Source organism: Fukomys damarensis, unplaced genomic scaffold (assembly GCF_012274545.1).
Source record: "Fukomys damarensis isolate Sample0158 unplaced genomic scaffold, DMR_v1.0_HiC HiC_scaffold_11, whole genome shotgun sequence".
Taxonomy (NCBI): Eukaryota; Metazoa; Chordata; class Mammalia; order Rodentia; family Bathyergidae; genus Fukomys; species Fukomys damarensis.
The window spans coordinates 22,081,903-22,102,707 of record NW_022900923.1 but is presented as its reverse complement, the minus strand read 5'-3'; the positions used below and the strand labels follow the sequence as shown (position 1 = coordinate 22,102,707).

The following is a 20,805-nucleotide window of genomic DNA, read 5'->3' as shown; positions in this document are numbered from 1 at the left end:
TAAAGGCCTAGAAACCACTCTGCACCCTAATGTTAGAATTGCAATCATACTGTGATTTAAGAATACAAATTATTTATAATTTATCAGTTACTTTTGACTTCTGGGTATTTGAAATTCTCCATCAATAGTCAGGGACCCTCTTTCAGGAGTTAACTTTGGCTTCATATGATTCAATAGACTAAGTCCAATAGCATTCCTTATTTCTTAGTGCTTCTAGAGCCAGATTTTACAATGAAAACAACCAGCTTGAGATAATCCCCTTACTTACCAGAGCATGTTATATATCTATATGCCTTTTTGGGGGGAGCCATCTTTTTTCTCCCAGTAAGTTTATAGGTACATTTAAAACAAACAGTACAGTTACATTCATCATTGGGATCTTGTACCTTTACATGATCTATCTGGATTCTTACTTTTTCTCCCATACCTCTGCCCTCCCTTCACCCCCTCCACTCTTCCCTATTTTCAAAGACTTTGTTTCCATTTTTTCATTTTTCTTATTTCCTTTCCCCTCCCCTTCCCACTTCCCCTTTAGCCATTTTCTTCCTATTTCATACTATCAATTATATTATTTGAACTTTAGTTACTCTCTAGTTTTTCACACCAGAGAAATTATTTGGTATTTACTCAAGTGTGTCCTATTTATTTCACTTAAGAGCCTCAATGTGCATCCATTTAGCTATAAATGTCTCTAGTTTCTCATTCTTTATGGCCAAGCAGTACTACATTTTGTAGAAAAACCACATCTTTATCTGATGGGCATTTGGGTTGTTTTGAAGTTTTAGCTATTACAAACTGTGCCACTATAAACATGGGTGTGCATATATCACTGTGGAATGATTCTTTTAATTGCTTTGGAAAGATACCCAGCAGAGGGATGGCTGGGTCAAATGGGGCCACTAGTCCTACTTCTTTGAGGTATGTCCATATTGACTTCCACAGTGGTTGCACTGTCTGCACTCCCACCAACAATGAAGACATGTTCCTTTCTCTCCACACCCCCACCAGCATTTGTTATTGATTTCTTTTTTCTTTTTTTTTTTGGTGGTACCAGGGATCAAACTCACGTCCTTGCACTTGCGAGGCAGGCCAATGAACCGCTGAGCTAAATCCCCAGCGCCCCTCTTTTTTTGGTGTTACTGATTTTTTGATAGCAGCCATTCTTTCTGGGGTGAGGTAGAATCTCAGTGTTGTTTTCATCTGCATCTCTTGAATGACCAGTGATGTTGAACATTTTTTCATATATTTATTTGCTGCTTTTATTTGTTTGGGAATTGTCTGTTCATTTCAGATGCCCATTTTTGAATCAGGTCTTTATATTTGTGGGGGGGTTTGATTTTTTAAACTCTTTATATATTCTAGATAGTAGTCATTTGTCTGAGGAGCAGCTGGTAAAATTTTTTCCCACATTATAGGTTGCCTCTTAGCCTTGTTGGTGGTTTCTCTTGCACTGCAAAAACTGCAAAAACTTTTTAATACAATGAGATCCCAGTTGTTGATTCTTTGTGCAAGTTTTCATGTTGCTGAGGATTTGTTCATAAAGTCTTCTCCTGTGCCAATGTCTTTGAGAGTTCTATCTAATTTACTTTCCAGTAAGTTTAGTGTTTCTGTTTTAATATTTAGATCTTTAACCCACTTCAATTTTAGTTTAGTGCATGGTGAAAGATAGGGATCTAGTTTTAATATTTGATAAGGTGAAAGGCATTTTTTCAAACACCATTTATTAAAGAAGTTATCTTTCAGCCAGTGAGGATAGTTGCCTTTGACAAATGTGAGGTAACTGAGTATGTCTGGTGTTTCTGCATCTTCTAATCTATTCCATTGATCCTCAGGTCTGTTTCTTTGCCAGTACCATAGAGTTTTTACCACAGTGGCTTTGTAGAGCAGTTTCAGTTTGGGGATTGTGATACCCCCCTGCCATATCTCTGCTGCATATAATGGCTTTTGCTATTCTAGGTCTCTTCTGGTTCCAAACGAATTTTTGGATTGTTTTCTCTTGAATTCGTTTATTCTGCTGCAAATGCTTTCTATAGAGTTTTTAAATCTCCTGGGTATCTGTTTGAATCTGTCTCATGGATTCCATTTCTTTCCTATGCTGGGCATTCCTGGTTTCCATCATGGTCATGAGTTCATCTATTTTTTTTTTTTTCAGGATGGGGACTTAGAAGTCATTGGGGATGGAGGGATAGATACGATAGAGAAAGGTTAGAAGTGAGGTCAGAGGACACAAGACCACACAAACTCTAGGAAGCTGTTAAGAGAGGAGAAGATAGAATAAAATATTCGCAAAACAGAACAAGCTAACGGCAAGAGACTAGAGACTGTAATCACTTTCTTTTAAAACTAATGGCAATCAAGAGAAGGAAAAAGAAGAAAAGAAAAAGAAAATAAATTTGAATAGGATAGGAACAGGAACAAAAAGGGAAAGAAATGAAGATCATGGAGGAGAGAAGGGAGAGAGAGAGAAAGAAAGATAAGAAAAAGAAAACTTAAAAAGCAAAAAAATTTGAGAAAAAAAGATAAATTTTTTAAATGATTAAAGATGAGAGAAAAATATTACTTTGAAAATAAAAAATACAAATAAAGGGCCTCCTTCAGGGTGTGCCTCTGTTGACACAGTAGACAGCAAGAGCAGGAGTGTGCAGATCTAAGTTAGTCTCAGCAAGCCAGCAGCTGTTCCCTGAGGATGAGGCTGATTTCGGGCTCCAAGACCCAAGTTGAGATCTCTGACCTCCTGCTGGGTTGAAAGCTGCAAGGTTCTACTGCAGGGTGCAGCTGTCTTTCCCCTGAAGTTAGACCAGGTTCCGATGTGAGGTGCTGGTCCCTCTGATTTACCAACTATGGTGGTGTGCTGTGCCCTTATTGCAGACTTTCTTCACTTTTCCAGTGGGCTTCAATTTTCATCTAGGAGCCTCAGAGAGACCCTGTTTCTATTGTTGGGTGGGGGGCACAGACGCTGCTGTGTTGGCCCCTGCAGAGCTGGGCTCCTCTGCTGTGCTGTGCCGAAGGGGTGGCCCTACCAGAAGGTCTTGCGCTGCTTCTGGGCTCCTATGTTGCTTCATGTCGAAGACTCAATTCTTATTTGAACAACAGCATCCGAGAAAAACAAAGCACTCCTCAGATGACCAACTCCGACTAGCCTCCTCAGCCATCTTAACTGTACTGCCTTTACTCCTCTTTGGGTTATGAAACACTCTTTCTTAAACACACTAATTCCTCCCAGTTCTATTTTTTTCTTTAAGTCTTCTGTTAGAAAACATTCTAAATTGAATTTTTCTTAATTCTTTGCCCCTCCCCTCTTTCCCATCCCCTCTTCTCTCTCTCTTTCTGACTTCATTCTGCACTGTGGATTATGAAGGATGTACCTACCACAGCCATAAAATTCATTCCCTCAAGAAGATTCGGAGATACCCAACTCCTAGTGAGAACAAAATAAGCACGACAAAGAAAGGTAAGCAAAGAAGTGTGGATTCCTCAGCCAGACTGCTGACTGGCAGTCTTCATCCTCTTATCACTGTGACACTTCGTACTTACATCAGCTTCGTCTGCATATGTTCAATTACAGCCATTGCTTCAAGGTATTTGTGGGCCAGTGTGCCTTGGTTAGCTGATTCTCTCTGACAAATGAAATATGCAGTATAAATGAATTGAGAGTCCCAACCTTACTTCCTGAGGATGTTCAAGATCAAGCCTTCCACAATATTCTTTTTCTACTGCTTATATTTATCTAATAGAAGATTAAGCATACCTTTAATGCCAAAAAGTAATGGAGATTGCCTTGGGCCAAATAGCTTAACAACTTCCAAATTATTCATACTACAGATAGACATGAATTTCATTAGCAACGTAAAGAGGAAGAAGGGAAAAGAATGACAAAAAGAAGCAAAGGGAAAGATTCTAAAAATAAAAAAGGCAAACATGTTTCTCTAATAAATTCAAGATCAAAGAAATTAACGATTTTATTATTCATAATTACTTCACTAAGCATATTGCAAAGCCAAATAAGATTTTGAAATTCCTTAAGGAACTTCATAAAAATCAGTTAAAGGTGTAAATCTTTCCAGGAAGAGGAAAATTTGAAAACTAAAATCACTTCTTTATTTTGAATCTAGATATATTATTGAAATCAAAATAAGAGGAAGGTGGAGAAAGATATTAGAAGAAAAAAATATAAGTACAGTTCCAAGTGTACACTTCCTTTCCTGAGAAGTATATATTTATAAAAATCCCATTTATCTGTCTTCCCAATCAGTGGCAAGTAAACCCTACATCACATCGAAAAGAAATGTCTTGGGGCAGCTGTCATGGTTTAGATCTAAAATGTCCCCACAAATCTCATCTTTTTGTTTTGGATCATGGAGGAGCTATACTCATCAGAAGATTCATCTCTTCATGAGTTCATAGCTCAGTGTCCTATAAGAAGGTGGGGCCTGGTCAGATGGGTCACTGGAGGTCTAACCTGGATGTAGTTTTGGTCCTAGGGCCTCCTTCCTCTCTGCTTCCTGGCTGCCCTGGGATGAGTAGCTTTTCTCTCCCAGGCCCTTCCACCATGGCCATTTCTGCCTGGGAGCCAGCTGGCTCTAGATTGAACCCACTGCAAACATGAACCAAATAATCCTCTCCTCTTTTAAATTGTGGGTGTTGGGTATTTTGTCCCAGCAGCATAAAATGACTAGTATGCTAGGCGACTTTCCATAAGGATACCATGATCAATGGGATAAGGCAAAAACCCTTCTGTGGGCCTTTCATCCTTGATCATACATGCCACCACACTGTGCTACCTTTTGCTAAAACCAGAGAAAAGAAACTATGTTAAACTTTTTTTTGGATATTCTACTCTCTTCCTTCTCTGTCACGTATTCTTTTCTTTCTACTTTGTTGCCCTTTCTTGGGTAATCTGTTTGGAAAGCAAATACAGTAGTTCCACCTTATACACGACTTTACTTTCTGCAGCTTCAATTACTCATGGTGAAACAGTCAGAAGTTATCACAGGAACATTTCAGAAATAAACAATGCATTAGTTTAAAACTGGACACTGTTCTGAGTAATGTGACCATCCTGGTCTGTCTGACGCTGGATGAGATCATCCATTTGCCCAATGTATCCCTGCTATATATGCTCCCCACTTTTGTAGCTCTTTTGGCTATTGGATTGGTGCGCCATAGTGTCACAGTGCCTGCATAGGTACTGTTTTACCCCCCCCCTCTCACACACACACACACACACACACACACAAAGCTTGGGTGTTGAAAGTTTGGTTCCAGTCACTGGTGCTAATGGGAGGTAGTACAATTTTCAGGAGCTGGGGTCTAATGGAAGGAAGTCAGGCCACTGGAGCAAACCCTTAGAAGGCACATTGGGACCCTAGCCCCTCTTCTCTCCTTTTTCTTCCTGGTTGCCATGAAGTAAACAGCCTTGCTACACCATGCATCCCTACCATAATGTTTTGCCTCATCATGGGCCCAAAGACAATGGACCAAGTGATTGTGGACTGATCATGGACTAAAACTATAAGCCAAAATAATTCTTTCCTCAGGTATTTGGCTTGTCTCAGGTATTTTGTTACAGTGACACAAAAGAGGATTAACCCAGGTACTATCCCTGTTTCAGGCAAACCTTCTTGGAAGGTATCCCCCACAGATAAGGGGAGATGATGTGCTATTATTTTTCAGCCTGAAAAAGTAGCATGTGATATTTGTTTGTTCTTAGGTTGGAATTCCACACGTGATTTATGGCCTTGTGAAACATGTGTAACTATGGGTGGAACCTAAGGTAAACCAGGATTATACACTGCATACATTTTAACTTCCTGGCTTTCCTTATTTAGTCATCAGATATATGTTTGTTGATAATGTACCAAGAGAACATCCCTCTGTTCTGATACTGGCAAGCATATACATATACATATATTAATGTTTAGAGGTCCACTTCAAACCTTTCAGGAAATTCTTTTGGTTTGAAATGCTGAATGCTTGGCCACTAGCATCTTCTATGTATATCAAGTGGTAAATGCCATGCATCACCCATACCCTAATCACAGATATAGCCTTGGGCCCTTTGTTCATATTCTTAACCTTCCTATGGCTTTCACGCTCTCCCACTCACTGTATGCTAAAGATGAACATGGACCCATAGCTCTTAAAATGTATTGGACTCTCTTTATCTGTTTGTATCTATTGTAGCTTCGAGCTAGTCTTGGTCTGTCTCCAATTCTGCCTTTGACCTTTTTGGCTTGGTCTTGCTGGTGTTTGACTTTAGTAATGGGTTTTGGATTGGACCAAACTCTCTAGGTTGAGAATGTCTCAGAGAAGATATGGTTCCAGGTCCAGCTCCTTTGAATCCAGTTCTCAACACTGAACTTCCAGCCAGGTTTGTGTTCTTATGAGCTGTGGACATACTTCCTGGAGCCATCTATTTCAAAGTACCTTCTCAGTTGCTGTTATAAAATGGGTAATCAATGCTCTTGACACCTATGGCCAAGGTACATGGTATTATAAAAGGAGAACACAGACATCCTTTAACACAGATGAGGAGGTGAAGGTAGAATGTCTACTTTTGTGTTGTAAATACTGCTTATCCCAACTCTGGACCCTGTTTGCCCTTTCAAAGGAATTAACAGGTGATCCGGTAAAATACTCTACCTTCCTAATACACTTGTAACTATGCATTGTCAAGACCTGTAAGTTTAAGATGACCCCTAGAAAGTCTGTTTCTAGTGTCTTCCTTGTTTGAGTGGCTGAGCTATAAGTCACCCTATTCGCATAGCCACATGTCTGCATTAGGGTGCACTGCACTGAACATTTTTGGTAGCCTCTGGGAGAACTTCCTGAATTTAGACATCCCATTTCTCTGACAGCTGAAATGTTATGGAATTCAGGCTGCTAGGAATTCTGATTCTAATTCTGGCCCAGAAAGGGCCGCGAGATTGCTGTGAAACAACCACCCAGAAATGACTAAATTGGGCCACACCTGAAGGCAGAGTAGCTTTCCGCAGGCAAGACAGAGGCAAAGTCAATGTTGCTTAATGGATCATTTGGTTCACCAGTGACTTAAATTGGTAGCCATACTTCAATACAGAACAGAAGCCTATATTTTGTACAGGAGTGCCAGCTTTGAGTATAATCCTAGGAATTCCTACAAACCAGACATGGTGGTGCATGTCTATAATCCCAGCATTCAGAAGGATGAGGCAGGAGGGTTGCCACACATTTGAGGTCAGACTGGCCTATATAGAGTTCAAGACCAGTTTGAACTACATAACAAAACCCTGTCTCACAAAACAAAAACAAACAAACAATAACCACAACCTAAGGAATTCCTACAAGTCCTATTTCCCATCTCACTGAGGACAGATCTGAATAATATATTATTATTCAGACCCCTCTCATGGTAGGCACTAAGACATCAGGTAGCAATAGGAGTAAGGCTCTGGTTTATCAGGCCAAGCAATTAGCCTGCCCAAGCTGGTAATGACTCACTACCACTTCTGTGGAGAGATCACTTGCATCTCAGCCCCAGGAAAATCTTATCCCACAATCATTTGGAAAAAACAACACTAGGAGTTACCAGCATTCTCTATGTTCAGATCCCTAGCTTCCCAGCAGTCTGGAGCTTCTCACTAGAAACCCAGGGCAGCTACATCTTAGAGCTTTCCTGTTCTGCAACTCAGCTCTGAGGACCATGGCAAGTTATATCTGCAGATCACAAAGCTTTTGCTTTCCTATCCCTTTCTCTCTTTTTCCTTTCCATCCCCGATGTTAATCAAGTGTACTGTCTCCTGGAAGCTGTGTTTTTACATCAGGAAGAGAAAGAGCACATCTCCCCAACAGGTGCCTTGGACATTTATCCTTACTAAATGCTTATTTTTGTTCAGATGCTGAGTGTCTATGAAAAAAAAGAAAAACAAACAAAAAGAAAAGAAAAGAGTGGAAAGTTTTGAAACTTTGAACTATCTATAGGGAGCCCTGATACCTCTGTAAACAGAAAGAACATGTGGCCTAAATCAAGATACTCTGCTCCTAGCTTTACCTTCTGGCCCAAATGTCTGACCTCATAAGCCAGTTCAAGGAAACTTCTTTTGCTGGTTGCCAACATCAGTCTGTCCCCACCAATGTAGCTCAAACTTTCTGTTTGAGCCCCTGGTGCTCCTACCTGTGCAGTGCTCCAGCTGCCACCTCACAGAATGAATGTGATGCTTGACCTCTAAAAACTTGCAAATAATTGTACATCTAGACGGCATTTTAGTCCACTCTCCAGACTACTGGTCAATGAGAACCTAGACAGCTTGGTTTTCAGTGATCTAAGGTAGAAGCAGAACTTCTCACAAGGCCAGAGATGGACTTTCTGAGCCACACCCTCCTCAGCTGAGCTATCCACGTGGTACCACACAATATCATACAGAACAGTGGTGTCCAGGAGCTGCATCAAAGACATGTGTGAGGACATGCAATAATCCTCACTTTTGCTCCGTTACAGGCTCCTGTTTTCCCCTGCTTTCTGCCTGGTTTCAGGACCTGACTTTCATGCATCTGTTGGATAGCATAGTAGGGTTCTTACTTCAAGTGAGGAAGTCTGAAGCAGGAAGGCTTTGCCTGGGGCTGGTGTTTTTTTAAACATGTCTTATGACATTGCATTGCATTTGTGCTACTTCCTTTAACATCTATGGCTGACAAGCACTCTTAATGACTGACAAATGAATGTATTACTATGAAAATCCGTTGAAACACACCCACATTGGGAGAATGTGCATTCTTCGTACCCCAGTTTTGTACTCCACATGATTTCTCATATCTTCCTACCAAAATTAGATCTTATTGCCTACAACTTCCTTGATGTACACTCCTTTGGACCAGGCCTCCACCTTAATGACCTAGCTGTCATCTACCACTATCAACCCCACCACAGCTCCCCACCCTTGAATACACCACACTTATTCCAACGGGTCAGATTACCTAACGATGAAATGGTTCTTTAGGGTTGAGAAATTTTATGAAATCTATTGATTCCCCCAATCCTAGCAAATACACAATATGAACACATACATAAAATACTGCATCTAATTTCAGGGAACTGATCTAATGAAGCCCAGCCATTGACTCTTTTTCTTCTTCTTCTTCTTCTTTGGTACTGGGCATCAAACTCGGGACTTTGCGCCTGCAAGGCAGGCAGTGGATCCATTGACTCTTAAAATCACAATATTTAGGAGGGGGAGGGAGAGGGAGAAGGAGAGGGAGAGGGACAGGGACAGGGACAGGGACAGGGAGACATCTATTGTTGACATAAATGCACTATGGTCCTAGAATGAAATTTCTCTGGAGAAATTTTAAATCTGCTTTCTTACTGAGTTTCCACAGCCACTATCTCTACATTTCCAATCTCACAACAATTCTTGTGTTTGAAGTATGTGCTCATCAATAAAATCTGTTGAATGAGGATGTTGACTGGTCACATATTGATGGAGGATTTGTTAAATTAATGAAAGGATGAAATTCTGATATTAAAATAAGAGAAATTTTGTAAAGTTAAGGTGAAAAAAATGAAGGTTTTTAATAGAAGATTCTACAGGAAAATAAAATAAAATACATTACTTAGCTCCCCCTTGTTCTCTTAGAAAAACTAAAAGTTACATAGATCCATATCTTTTTCACATAACGTTAACAGTTTTAAATTTTCTAGTTCAGTTCTAGATACATACCCAGGAAGATAATGCATCTGCTTCAAACAGAGGTTTGGAATGAACATTTTCATCTTCTCCAATGAATCGAATGACTTTTTCCTTCTCTGTAGATGTTGAAGGTTTCTGCAGCAAAGAAATACCAAGGAGGGTCAGGGATTTAGCTCAGTGGTGCCACACCTGCCTCATAAGTGCAAGGACCCCTGTTCAATCCCCGGAACAAAAATTAAAAAAAAAAAAGAAAGAAAAAGAAATACCAAGGACCCATTAGCCAGCGGGTGTTTAATACAGTGATATGTCAAGCAACCTGGAGATATGCCTGAAATTTTAATTTTCACTTGCCTTAATCATTCAGCAGATATTTCTGAAGACTTACATACAACAAACACTAAAGTATTGTGGAAATAAGGGATTCGGTACAAGAGAATATAACCATAGGATAAACAAAAGATTTCTTCCAGAACTCAGGAACTCAAGTATAACAGAAACAGATAATAAAATGAATAGTCATGGTACAATGTGATTACTGTTAACATAAAGGTGTGTTTAAAGGGTCATGTGCACCAAAACAAGGGTACGACATTCACCTTGAAATTTCAGATTGTTAAAGAGAAAATAATATTGGAAGGCTGGATAGGTGTGGTGGTTTAACCAATGGTTAAGCATGGTTCTGGGCACAGAAGACTCCCTGAGAATTGCTGCCAATGGCATAAAAGGATAAATGAAGGGAGAACTGTAGGCTGCTGATTTACTTGGAGAAGCCTGCCTTGGCTGGTTTTCCTGATATAAACTTGATTCTCATTATTGGAGGACCTCTGGGATAGCTGCTGTTCTCATCAGGGGAGCTCTGGTCTTTGCCTTGAGCATTGCTTCCTGGCTCTGGTGCAGAACTCTCAGCCTGGTGCAAATCCTTCACCCCACTGGTGCAGACTTTTTAGCTTCCACCACTGGTTTTTGGTGAATATTATAAAATAATCCTATAAATTCTGTCCCATATTAAATCTATTCCCTTGTAAATCCTGACTATAACAGGTGCTATAAAATAGTGAGGAAAGGGCCTGAACTAAGTCCACACATGAATTGTAATAATGATAATAACAACAATAATATTTCAATTTATTCTGCACCTAAATGGAAAAGTACTTGCCCTCCTATATGCCAGGCACTTTATCAGAATAAAACAGAAATGCTAGTTAAAAGAGGCTTGAGTGTATCATATTGTTGTCCTGTCTTAGCAATGAGTAGAAGGCCTGAACTTGTGGCGCTATTTAAACTACCTGCAGAGAAGAAACATCAGGGGAGCAAATGAAGACACTGCAGAGAGTATAAGGCAGTCTTGGGTTCATAGGAGTCCATCTAGGATCTAGCAAGTGCTCTTCGGCCAGGTGCATCTGGCTTTGAACACTGGTTCTTCCAGTTAGAGTGACATGATTTTGTGTCAGTCAGCCCTTCTGAGCTTCAGTTTTCCTATCTATAAAATGAAGGTACTATTTTATACTTTGAAGTTGTGTTCTGTAAATGAGAAATAACATGTACAGCATTATAGCTCATGATAGGGACTCGATGATTGGTAGTTACCATCCTGGTTTTTAGTACTGTTTTCACTACAAATGCCCAGAAAGGGTTTCTATCACTACCGATGCATAGGCAAGGGCAGATCAGGCTAAGGTGAGGCGAGGTGTGGGGCTGGACCTGAGAGGAAAGAGGAAAGCCAGCTGAGCAGTGGAGACTTTAAACCATAATTTTAAAAAATAGGGACAGAAGCCAGATGTGGTGGAGCACACAACTGTAATCCCAGCACTTGGGAGGTTGAGGCAGGAGGATCACCTCAAGTTCAAGGGCAGCCTGATCTATACAGTGAGACCCTGTTTCAAAAAAACAAAACTGAAACCAAACAAAAAACTAGCACTATGGTGAGATATTGCGTAGTGAACAGGGTAGGTGTGAATGAAGCTAATGGGAAATTGCTGGATTTAGAAAGGAAGAGACACCTTTTCAAGTGTGGCTGCAAGTGTGAATAAAGCTTTACAGGGAAAAGAACAGTTCACTCTAGATGACCCACTTCTACTTTCCATGGTACTTATGTCTAGTCTTACAAAAGAGAAAGAGAAATAAAAATAATACTACATAATACAAAGTCTTGCTATGTTGCCCAGGCTGATTTCCAGCTCCTGGGTTTAAGGGATCCTCCCACCTCAGCCTCCCAAGTAGCTGAAACTGCAGGTGTAAACCACCATGCCTCGCACATAATCTTACCTCTTCTACTTTCTCTGCTTCTTCTTCCTTCTGAGGTTTCTCATCCTCCTCATTTTCTCCTTCATCCTCTTGAATGGGCTGGTCTATTTCAGGCTCAATCAATTCTTTTATAATGTCCTGTGCAATGCACCAATATTATAATTATAGATTAGTGTATATAAATATTAGTGATTATTTATTTAAATATTAAATGAGCAGTAATTCTGCAAGTGGGTACTGTCCCAGTGATAAGAATACAAAGGTTAATAAAAATGGTCCCTGCCCCTAAGAAACTTAAAGTTTTGAGGACAACAAAATGTTCTAGCCAGGCATGGTGGTGCACACCTGTAATCCCAGCACTTAGGAGGCTGAGACTGGAGGATTGCCATGAGTTCAAGGCCAGCTTGGGCTACATCGCAAGACCTTGTCTCCCAAAAACCAAAAAAGGAAAAAAAAATGTTCTGGATATACAAAGTTACTTAGTAGAAGCACCCAATTTAGACCTGGTAGTGGATGGGGGTGAAAGAAGAGGCTAAGGTGGTTTCCTAGAGGAGATACTACCTGAGATTTTTCTTGTAGTATGAGGAAGGGAGAGCAGAAGACACAAAGATCTAGGCAAAGGATGCTGTGTGCAGGTGTCTGGTTCTGAGAACAAAAGCAATTCAACAGGTCAGAAACTCTGAGGCAAAGGGATAGAGGTCCACACATCGAGGAAGGGCTGGGTTGTCATGCCGGGGAATTAGATTTTATCCTCAAGGGAATGAGGCAGAAAAAATTCACATTTCTACTTTACATTTTAAAGCTATCCTTCCAGCAACAGGAAAGTAGATTTGGAAAAAGGAAGGAATGGGTGGAAGAAAGCAAGAAGGAAGAGAAAAAGTGGGAAAAGAAAGACACAAGGAGGAACTGAACACAGTGGTTGGGATAGTGAAGATGGGAGAGTTCAGGAGACATTTAAGAGACAACACTTAGTGGCTGATTAGATGGGCATATGATCTTAAATGGCACATAGTTTATTGTTCATGCCACTAGGCAGATGCTGCTGCTATTCGAAGAGGTAATGAACAAAGTTGGATACGCAGGTGTGGGGAGTGAGATGCATTCAGATTAGGGTGCGTGAGATGACGTTCCACTGAGCACCAAGTGTAAATTTGAGAAAAGAGAGAGAGATTACAAAAATAATTAGACCAGAAAATGGACCAAGTAAGATTGCAGCAACTAAATTTAAAAACTCAATATATAGTAGATAAAATTCTACTGTATAGTAGATTAGTGAACTGAAGATAAGCCAGAAGCAATGATCTAGGATCAATGCAGACAGATGGAAAGTATGAAAGAAGGTCAAAGGACATGGGGGATAGATTTTAATATACATTCATCCCGAGTTATAAAGAGAAAAAAGCAGTAGAGGCAACGGATACAGTAGGGGCAACAGATGAATAGATTATGCTACGGCCTTACTGCATCCTCCAAAGTTCACGTGTTGGTGACTCAATCCTCAATGCAACAATGCTGAGAAATGGAACTTTTGGTCATGAGGTTTCTGTTCACTATGAGAGTAGATTAGTTCTCCCAGGAGTGAGTTCCTTATAAAAGGATAAGTTCAGCCTCTCCGCTCATAGCCAAGATCATAATTGTGTTAATTCATCCAGTTGCTTAAATTATACTACAATTGAAGATCTGCAACACTGATGAAATATTTCAGTAGTTAATTAAAAAATATTTCTAACCAAGATCTGGGTATCCCAGAAAAATAAGCATTTATAAAGGGTACATATTTTTAAAAGATAGTGTTGAAAGTCTCACACGCATATAGATAGAAACTTCCCCTTAATAAGATCCAGAAATATTGCTATTTGCTGTTGGTTAGAGTTTGGTTTTGACAGTAATGGAAACTTCTTCAGAAGTTACTGGAGGTAAATGCCTTCAAAAAAGACTACAATAAGAATAAAAGCTTTGTGACTGTCATTAAATACTTGGTATTCACTGATTTGGGATTCTTGATAACTAGGTGGTAGCTGAAGCCACAAGGTTTACACAATAACAGGTGGGGTGTATAATAAGAAGTGAAATTGGTGAAGGGAGGGCAGGGACAAGGGGAAAAAATGAGAACCAAGACCTGTCATGCAAAGGTACAAGATCCCAATAATGAATGTAACTGTACTGTGTACCTAAAATGTACCAATAAACTTCATAAAAAGAAAAAAAAAAGAAGTGAAAGCAAGCTAAAGACAGAATATTAACATGTAAGAGGCAGAGGTGGAAAAAGAAGGAGACTAAATAAAAATAAAGAAGGAAACTTTGGTTTTGTGGGGAGAGACTGCAAAAGGAGTGAATAGTTAAAAGCCACGTGCTTCAGAGAAGTCAAGCTAAATATGGGATTGGAGCTACTTAAAGCTGACAATCAGGGATCATGGTGACTTTAAAGCAGTTTTCCAGAAGTGACTGCTGGAGAGGAAAAAAATAAAATGGTCGTAGATGAGACAAGATTGAGGGACATACTTTTTAAAATGGGAGAATGTTTACAGATTTGTTTATAGATTGTTTTTAGATTGATATGGAAGACATTAAAGATGCAGAAGAGAGAGGACATTGGACATGAGATGAAAGGAAGACATGGGAAGGCTGAGACTGGAGCAAAGGAGGGGTAAGGCAGGAGCAGGTTAAGTCTGAGAAAGGAGCACGGAGCTCCCACCTGAGAGTCATTCTTTCCCTTATGAAGTAGGGTGCAAAATCATCTGCAAACAAAGGGAGCAGAAAAATGTTTGAGTGGACGGTTCCCTTCTCAAGAAGGGAAAAGTTGCAAGTACTCTTGTTCAGAACCAAAATTCTTTTCTGATAGAGTAAATGGCAAAGATGCAGAACACAGATGGGAAAATGTTGTTTAAATTTATCTACTAAAGTACAGGAAGAATTTGAATAACTACAGATCATATTTTCTTGTATATGGAATGATGCTAACACATGGTAAATACCTCTTCTTCAAGTAGTTTCTCTTTTTCTTCATGTGTCAATAAGTTGATTTTTTTGTCTTTGAGCTCAGAAAGGAGGTGAGAGCAGGTGTTGATCCATCCATAACATTCTTTCTGAAACAAGATAAAAGATACTTTCTATGCAGCAAAAAAAATCACATTACACCAACTAATTTCTTAATTTCCTCCTATTGACGAACTGCTAAATACTATCCCTCTAAATATATCTCCCTTCAGTTAACTTTCTGTTAGTTCAGTTCAAAGAATTGTTCTGAACTATCGTAGGCAGAGACCTAAATGGTATCATCTCAGAGCCAAAAAAATTTAAGAAGCCAAACCTAAACTCTTAGATTATTGATAAACTGAAGCCTATGGTAGTAAAGTGATTTTGCCATACTTTTGTTAATACAACCGACACACTCTGAATTCAAAGGGTTAGGGTGACGGTTTATTGCATATCAGGAAGAGGACCGGACAAAGCAGATGGAAGTATCGCATTTTAGCCCTTGACTTCATCTAATTAGTTGTGAGTTCTTGAAGCAACATTTAGCAGGCCTCAAGTGTTGGTTTACTCTAGGTGACTCCAGTGCAGTTGTGAGCTGGTGACTCTGAGGGAAAGAGAGAGAAAGCCTGCTTTGTAGCATATGCTGATGCCAATGCTCCTACTACAATAACTTCAGTGACAGCCATCAATTCTGAATATGTCACTGGATGCAATGTTGGCAAGGGGTGCTCTTTTTAAGCAATTACAAGCCTCCATTCCACCACTGCCCTAAAGAGATCTTTCAGACATTCAGTTTAAAATTTTGTGCAGAAGTTACTTACAATGAAAGTAGAACTAACTCAACTTAGATGAGGTTTGAGATCTGGGTTGAAGTGCCATAAAACCTGATGCAGAACAACCGTGGGATTTGCAAAGAGTTAAATGTTTTGTCCTAATAAAGTGTTTTTCTTCAGAGTTAATTCATCATTGTCTAGTTGAATCTGCATACTATGAAACAAATCCTGCTCATTTTCTTATAAATTTCTGAGACATTGGAAATACTTCCACAGAATTTCTGAAAGGGAAAAAAATCACTAGGAATCTTTTGATGAAAGTTTAACCATAATAAACTTTATAGAGATAAATAAGTTTTCCACAGAGCCAAGCAGGTTTTTCTTCAAAAATCTCAACATCATAAGATTCCCAGAGTCTGATAAAATAAAGATTCATATACCATAGAGGTTGTCTAGGAGATCAGGGGAAGACAGTGATGATTTTTTTTTTTTTTTTTTTTTTTTTTTTTTTTTGAGACAGGCTCTCACTATGTAGTTGAGACTGACCTGGAACTCACTATGTAGCCCAGGCTGGTCTAGAACTCACATCAATCCTCCTGCCTCATCCTCCCAAGTGCTGGAATTACAGGCGTGCACCACCATGCCCAGTGACCTTGATGAATTTAAAATTAAGATAACCCTTAATGGCCAGGCATGGTTGTGCATACTTGTAATTCCAGCTGTTGAGAGGCTGAGTCAGGAGGATAGCAAGTTCAATCCTAGCCTGGGAAACTTAGTGAGATCCTGTCTCAGAAAATAAATACAAAAGACTTAGGGCCGTAGCTCAGTGGCAGAGCACTTGCGTAGCACATAAAGAGCAGAGGGGAGAAGAGGGGGAGGGGAGGGAAAGGGGGGATAAGGAAGAGGAGAAAGCGAGGAGGAGAAGGAGGGGAAGAAGATGAAGACTAAGAAGAGAGGGGAGAAGAGGAGAGGTGAGAGGAGGGGGAGGGGAGAAGAGAAGAGAAAGGGGGAGGGGAGGAGGAGAAGAGGGAGCTTTAACAATGAAGAGTACTAAGGGCCAGGAATTTAGCTCAGTGGTTCTGGCCACTGCCTCAAAAGCTCAAGGACCGGGGGGGGGGGAAGAGTACTAAGACATTTCCAGAGAAGTGGGGGCGCTGCTGAGTCCCCTAAATAAACTAGTTTGGTGTGTCCTAAAGGTCTCAGCTGCAGGATTAAAGAAAGGGGCACGTGTGTTGCTTTAGAAAAACAAAAGCCCACTCATAGAACAAGTTACAGCCTTATCTCTGGAGTGAGAGCAGATTCTCAGCTTCCTCTGATAATGTTTCCCTCATTTGTTTACCTGAAATCACTAGCAAAGGGTTAGTAAGTGGAAAGAGCTTAACAGGGGACCAGGGAGTAACACTGGTGGAGAGTGTAGATCCTCCAAGAAACTTAGATGCCCATGGTCCTCCTTGGAAGGGTCCCTCACAGTAGTGTCTCTTCCACATTGCTATGGACTCTAATAGAGGGTACACCCCAAATAAAATAATCCAGACTCAGAAAATATTCTATGTTCTCCCTAATATATGGAATCTTAAAAGATGACAAGAAAGTAGAATCCCCAGCCCTAGATAAGAGGAAGAAAATAAGGGAGAGTAAAGAGTTGTAAGGGTGGGTAATAGGGCAATGAATATAAAAAAAATAATAACAATTGAAATTCCCCCAAAAATGTGAATCTAGGGGATAAAAAAGAGCAAGGAGGTGATGGGGTAGTAAAAATGGTCACATGTGCATGTAAAATCTGCCATAGTTAATCTATAACAAGAAAAAAGTGAAAAGGTGGGGGCTATTATACAAATATCACTGAAATCCATAGGATCACTAGAAGCTATTTTGAAACTTATATTTCAATAACTTGGAAAATCTAGACGAAATGGATAGATTTCTTCACCCATACAGCCTACCAAATTTGAACCTAGAGGATAAAATATCTAAACAGATCAATAAGAAGCAATGAGACTGAAGTAGTAATGAAAAGTCTCCCCAGAAAGAAAAGTCTAGGACCATATCAATTTATTGCTTGCCAAATTTTATCAACCTTTAAAGAAGAAAATCAGTGCTCTTCAAATTGTTTCTTGAAGTACAAAGTGAAAGAATGCTTTCAAACTCATTCTACAAAGCCAGTATTGCCTTGATACCAAACCTAGATAAGAACTCACAAAAAAAGAAAGAAAAGAAAAAAGAAAGACCAGTATCCTTAATGAAGAAAGATATAGAATTCATCAATAAAATTATTGCAAACAGAAAAGATCACATTATCATTAAATTGGCTTCATTCCCGGGGTGCAAGGATGGTTCAACATATACAAATCAATATACGTGAATAAGGATAATTTTACTTCTTCCTTTCCTATTTGGATCCCTTTTATTTTTCCCTTGCCTAATTGCTTTGGCTAAAACTTTAAGTACTATATTGATTGGAAATAGAGTGACTACCACATAAATAGAAGAAGAATAAAAAAATTATATGATCATCTCAACAGATCCCATGAAAGCCTTTGACAAAATTCAACATCCATTCATGATATAAACCTTGAAGAAACTAGGTAAAGTAGTATATTGCCTCAATATAGTAAAAGTTCTATAAAATAAAACCACAGCTAACACCATGCTGAAAGGTAAAAACTGGAAGCATTTACTCTAAAGTCAGGAAGAAAATAAGGGTATTCACTCTCACCATCTGTTCAATATAGTTAGACAAGAGAAAGAAAGAAAAGGGATGCAAACAGGAAAGGAAGAAGTCAAATTATTCCTATTCACAAATGAAATGATCTTTTACTTAGAAAAACCAAAAACTTCACCAGAAGACTTTTAGATTTGAGAAATGTAAGAGTGGTAGTACACAAAGTCAACATACAAATATCAATAGCTTTTCTATAGGCCAATATAAACCCACTGAGAAAGAAATTTGAAAAACAATTATATTCACAATAGTTTCACAAGAAAAAAAAATCTAGGAATGAACCTAACCAAGAAGGTAAAAGCCCTCTATAATGAAAATTATAGAACACTGGAGGAAGAAATTGAAGAAGACACTAAAATATGGAAAGACCTCCCATGTTCATGAATTGGCAGACTTAAATTCTTAAAGTGACCATGCTACCAAAATAAATTCAATGAAATCCCCATCAAAATGCCAATAATAGTCTTCAAAGAACTAGAAAAAAAAAAAACCCTAAAATTCCTATGGAAGCACAAAAGACCCACAATAATCAAAGTAATCCTGAGCAAAAATGGCAGATACTACAGATATTGCTCTCAATATATATTACAAAGCCAAAGTAAAACAAAATAAAACAAAACAAAACCTCAAGATGTGATGCACACAGGAAATAACAAGAACCAGTAAATGGAATCACATCAAATTAAAAAGACTGTGCATGACAAGGGAAACAATGAACCTAGCTGGGTGTGGAGGTGCATGTCTGCAATCCCAGCACTTGGAAGGCTGAGGCAGGAGGAACTCAGTAAGTTCAAGGCCAGCCTGGACTACATAGTGAGAACCTGTCTCAAAAAAAGAAAAACAATGAACATAATGAAAAGATATCCTTCAGAATGAAAGAAATTCTTTGCTAGCTACTGTCCTGATACAGATTTCAGAATATATAAAGAACTGGAAGAAACATAACACTGGAGAACAAATAACCCAATCAATACGTGGGCAAATAAACTGAAGAGACATATCTCAAAGAAGTATACGGGAAAAAAAATGTTCAACATCTTTAGCCATCAAGGAAAAGTATTCAAAACTACATTGAGATTTTATCTCTCCTCAGTCAGAATGTTTATCATTAAGAACACAAAAAATAATAACCGCAGACAAAGATACACAGGAAAAGGACACTTCTACACTATTAATGGGAATATAAATTAGTACAGGCACTATGAAAATCAGTATAAAGATTCTTCAAAAAACTATAAATAGAGCTACTATTTAATTAATTAATTACTAATTAATTCGGGTGTACAACTCATCAGTATATTCCTGATCAGAATTGATGTCAGCATATAAAAGAAGTGCCTGCACATCTACATTTTGTGGCACAATTCATAATAGCTAACATGGGAACATCATAAGGTCCTGGCAATAGATGAATACAGAAAACACACAATGGAATATTACTTAACCTTTAAAACGAATGAAATCATGTGATTTGCAGGAAAGTATATGGAAGTGGAGATCATAATGTTAAGAGAAATAAGTGAGTCTCAGACAAATATGGCATATGTGGCAGAAAAGAAGGTGAAGGAGAAGAGACAGATAACACGAAAGCAAAAGGGAGAGTGTTAGAGAAGAAAGGAATGATGGAGGACAAGATGGTAATAGGATCACTGAAATGGTCCAAGCATATTATATGCATGTACAAATATACTGAAACAAAACCCACTATAGTATTTTGTATAATTAATATGCAGTAATAATTAAAAAGTGAACTTCCTCAAAATTAAGAATTTTCTATGTTTCAAAGTCACATCTCTTAAGGGAATATAGAAATAAATGTCCTTTCAGAAATGTGCACAGAGGCCTTCCTTATAATAATAAACTGGAAACAATTCAAATATCATTAATAGAGGATAGTGTACACCCATACCACAAAATATTACTTAGCAAATCACACTTTTGATAAAAGCAACAATATGCAAGAATCTCAAAATAATTCCTAGTTAAAACAGTCAGATTAAAACAGATAGACTATATATTAATTCATTTATATAAGTTCTAGAAAATGAAAAAAACAATGAAGTTTTAGAAACTGGATCAGATATTACACAGGGCCAAGATGAGGCTAAGAGGACAGAGAATGTTTTAAAAGGTACAAACTTCAGGTGTTGTACATACGTATGTTCCCCTTTTAATGTAGTAACTTTTTATGAGTATATGCATATTTTAGTGCTTCTAAGATTGCACATTTCCCGTGCAGTTTGTTTTAAATCAATTAAACCTCAAAAAATATTCTGAAACAAAACTACTGGAAAGGAAAAGTACTACCTTTATGTTATCCAGTTCCCGAAGTTCCTTAGCAGGATTTTTTTCTGAATGAGCTGCTTTATTCAGAGCCATTGCTGTTACCATCCCTTTGCAACAACTGAAAAGAAAAAAAAAAAAG

The 20,805-nt window shown here is 38.8% G+C and overlaps 1 protein-coding gene across 8 annotated transcripts in view; it reads right to left on the bottom strand.

The window, feature by feature from the left end:
- Axdnd1 (axonemal dynein light chain domain containing 1) overlaps positions 1-20,805 on the bottom strand; it is a 193,402-nt gene that overhangs the window by 3,581 nt on the left and 169,016 nt on the right. For all 8 annotated transcript variants that reach the window (XM_010630238.2, XM_010630237.2, XM_010630244.2 and 5 more), the window contains 5 exons: positions 20,688-20,784; positions 14,885-14,995; positions 11,931-12,047; positions 9,696-9,800; positions 3,535-3,617 (listed from right to left, as the gene is read on the bottom strand). In XM_010630238.2, coding sequence (XP_010628540.1) covers positions 3,535-3,617; positions 9,696-9,800; positions 11,931-12,047; positions 14,885-14,995; positions 20,688-20,784 — 513 coding nt within the window. The remainder of the gene's footprint in view (positions 1-3,534; positions 3,618-9,695; positions 9,801-11,930; positions 12,048-14,884; positions 14,996-20,687; positions 20,785-20,805) is intronic.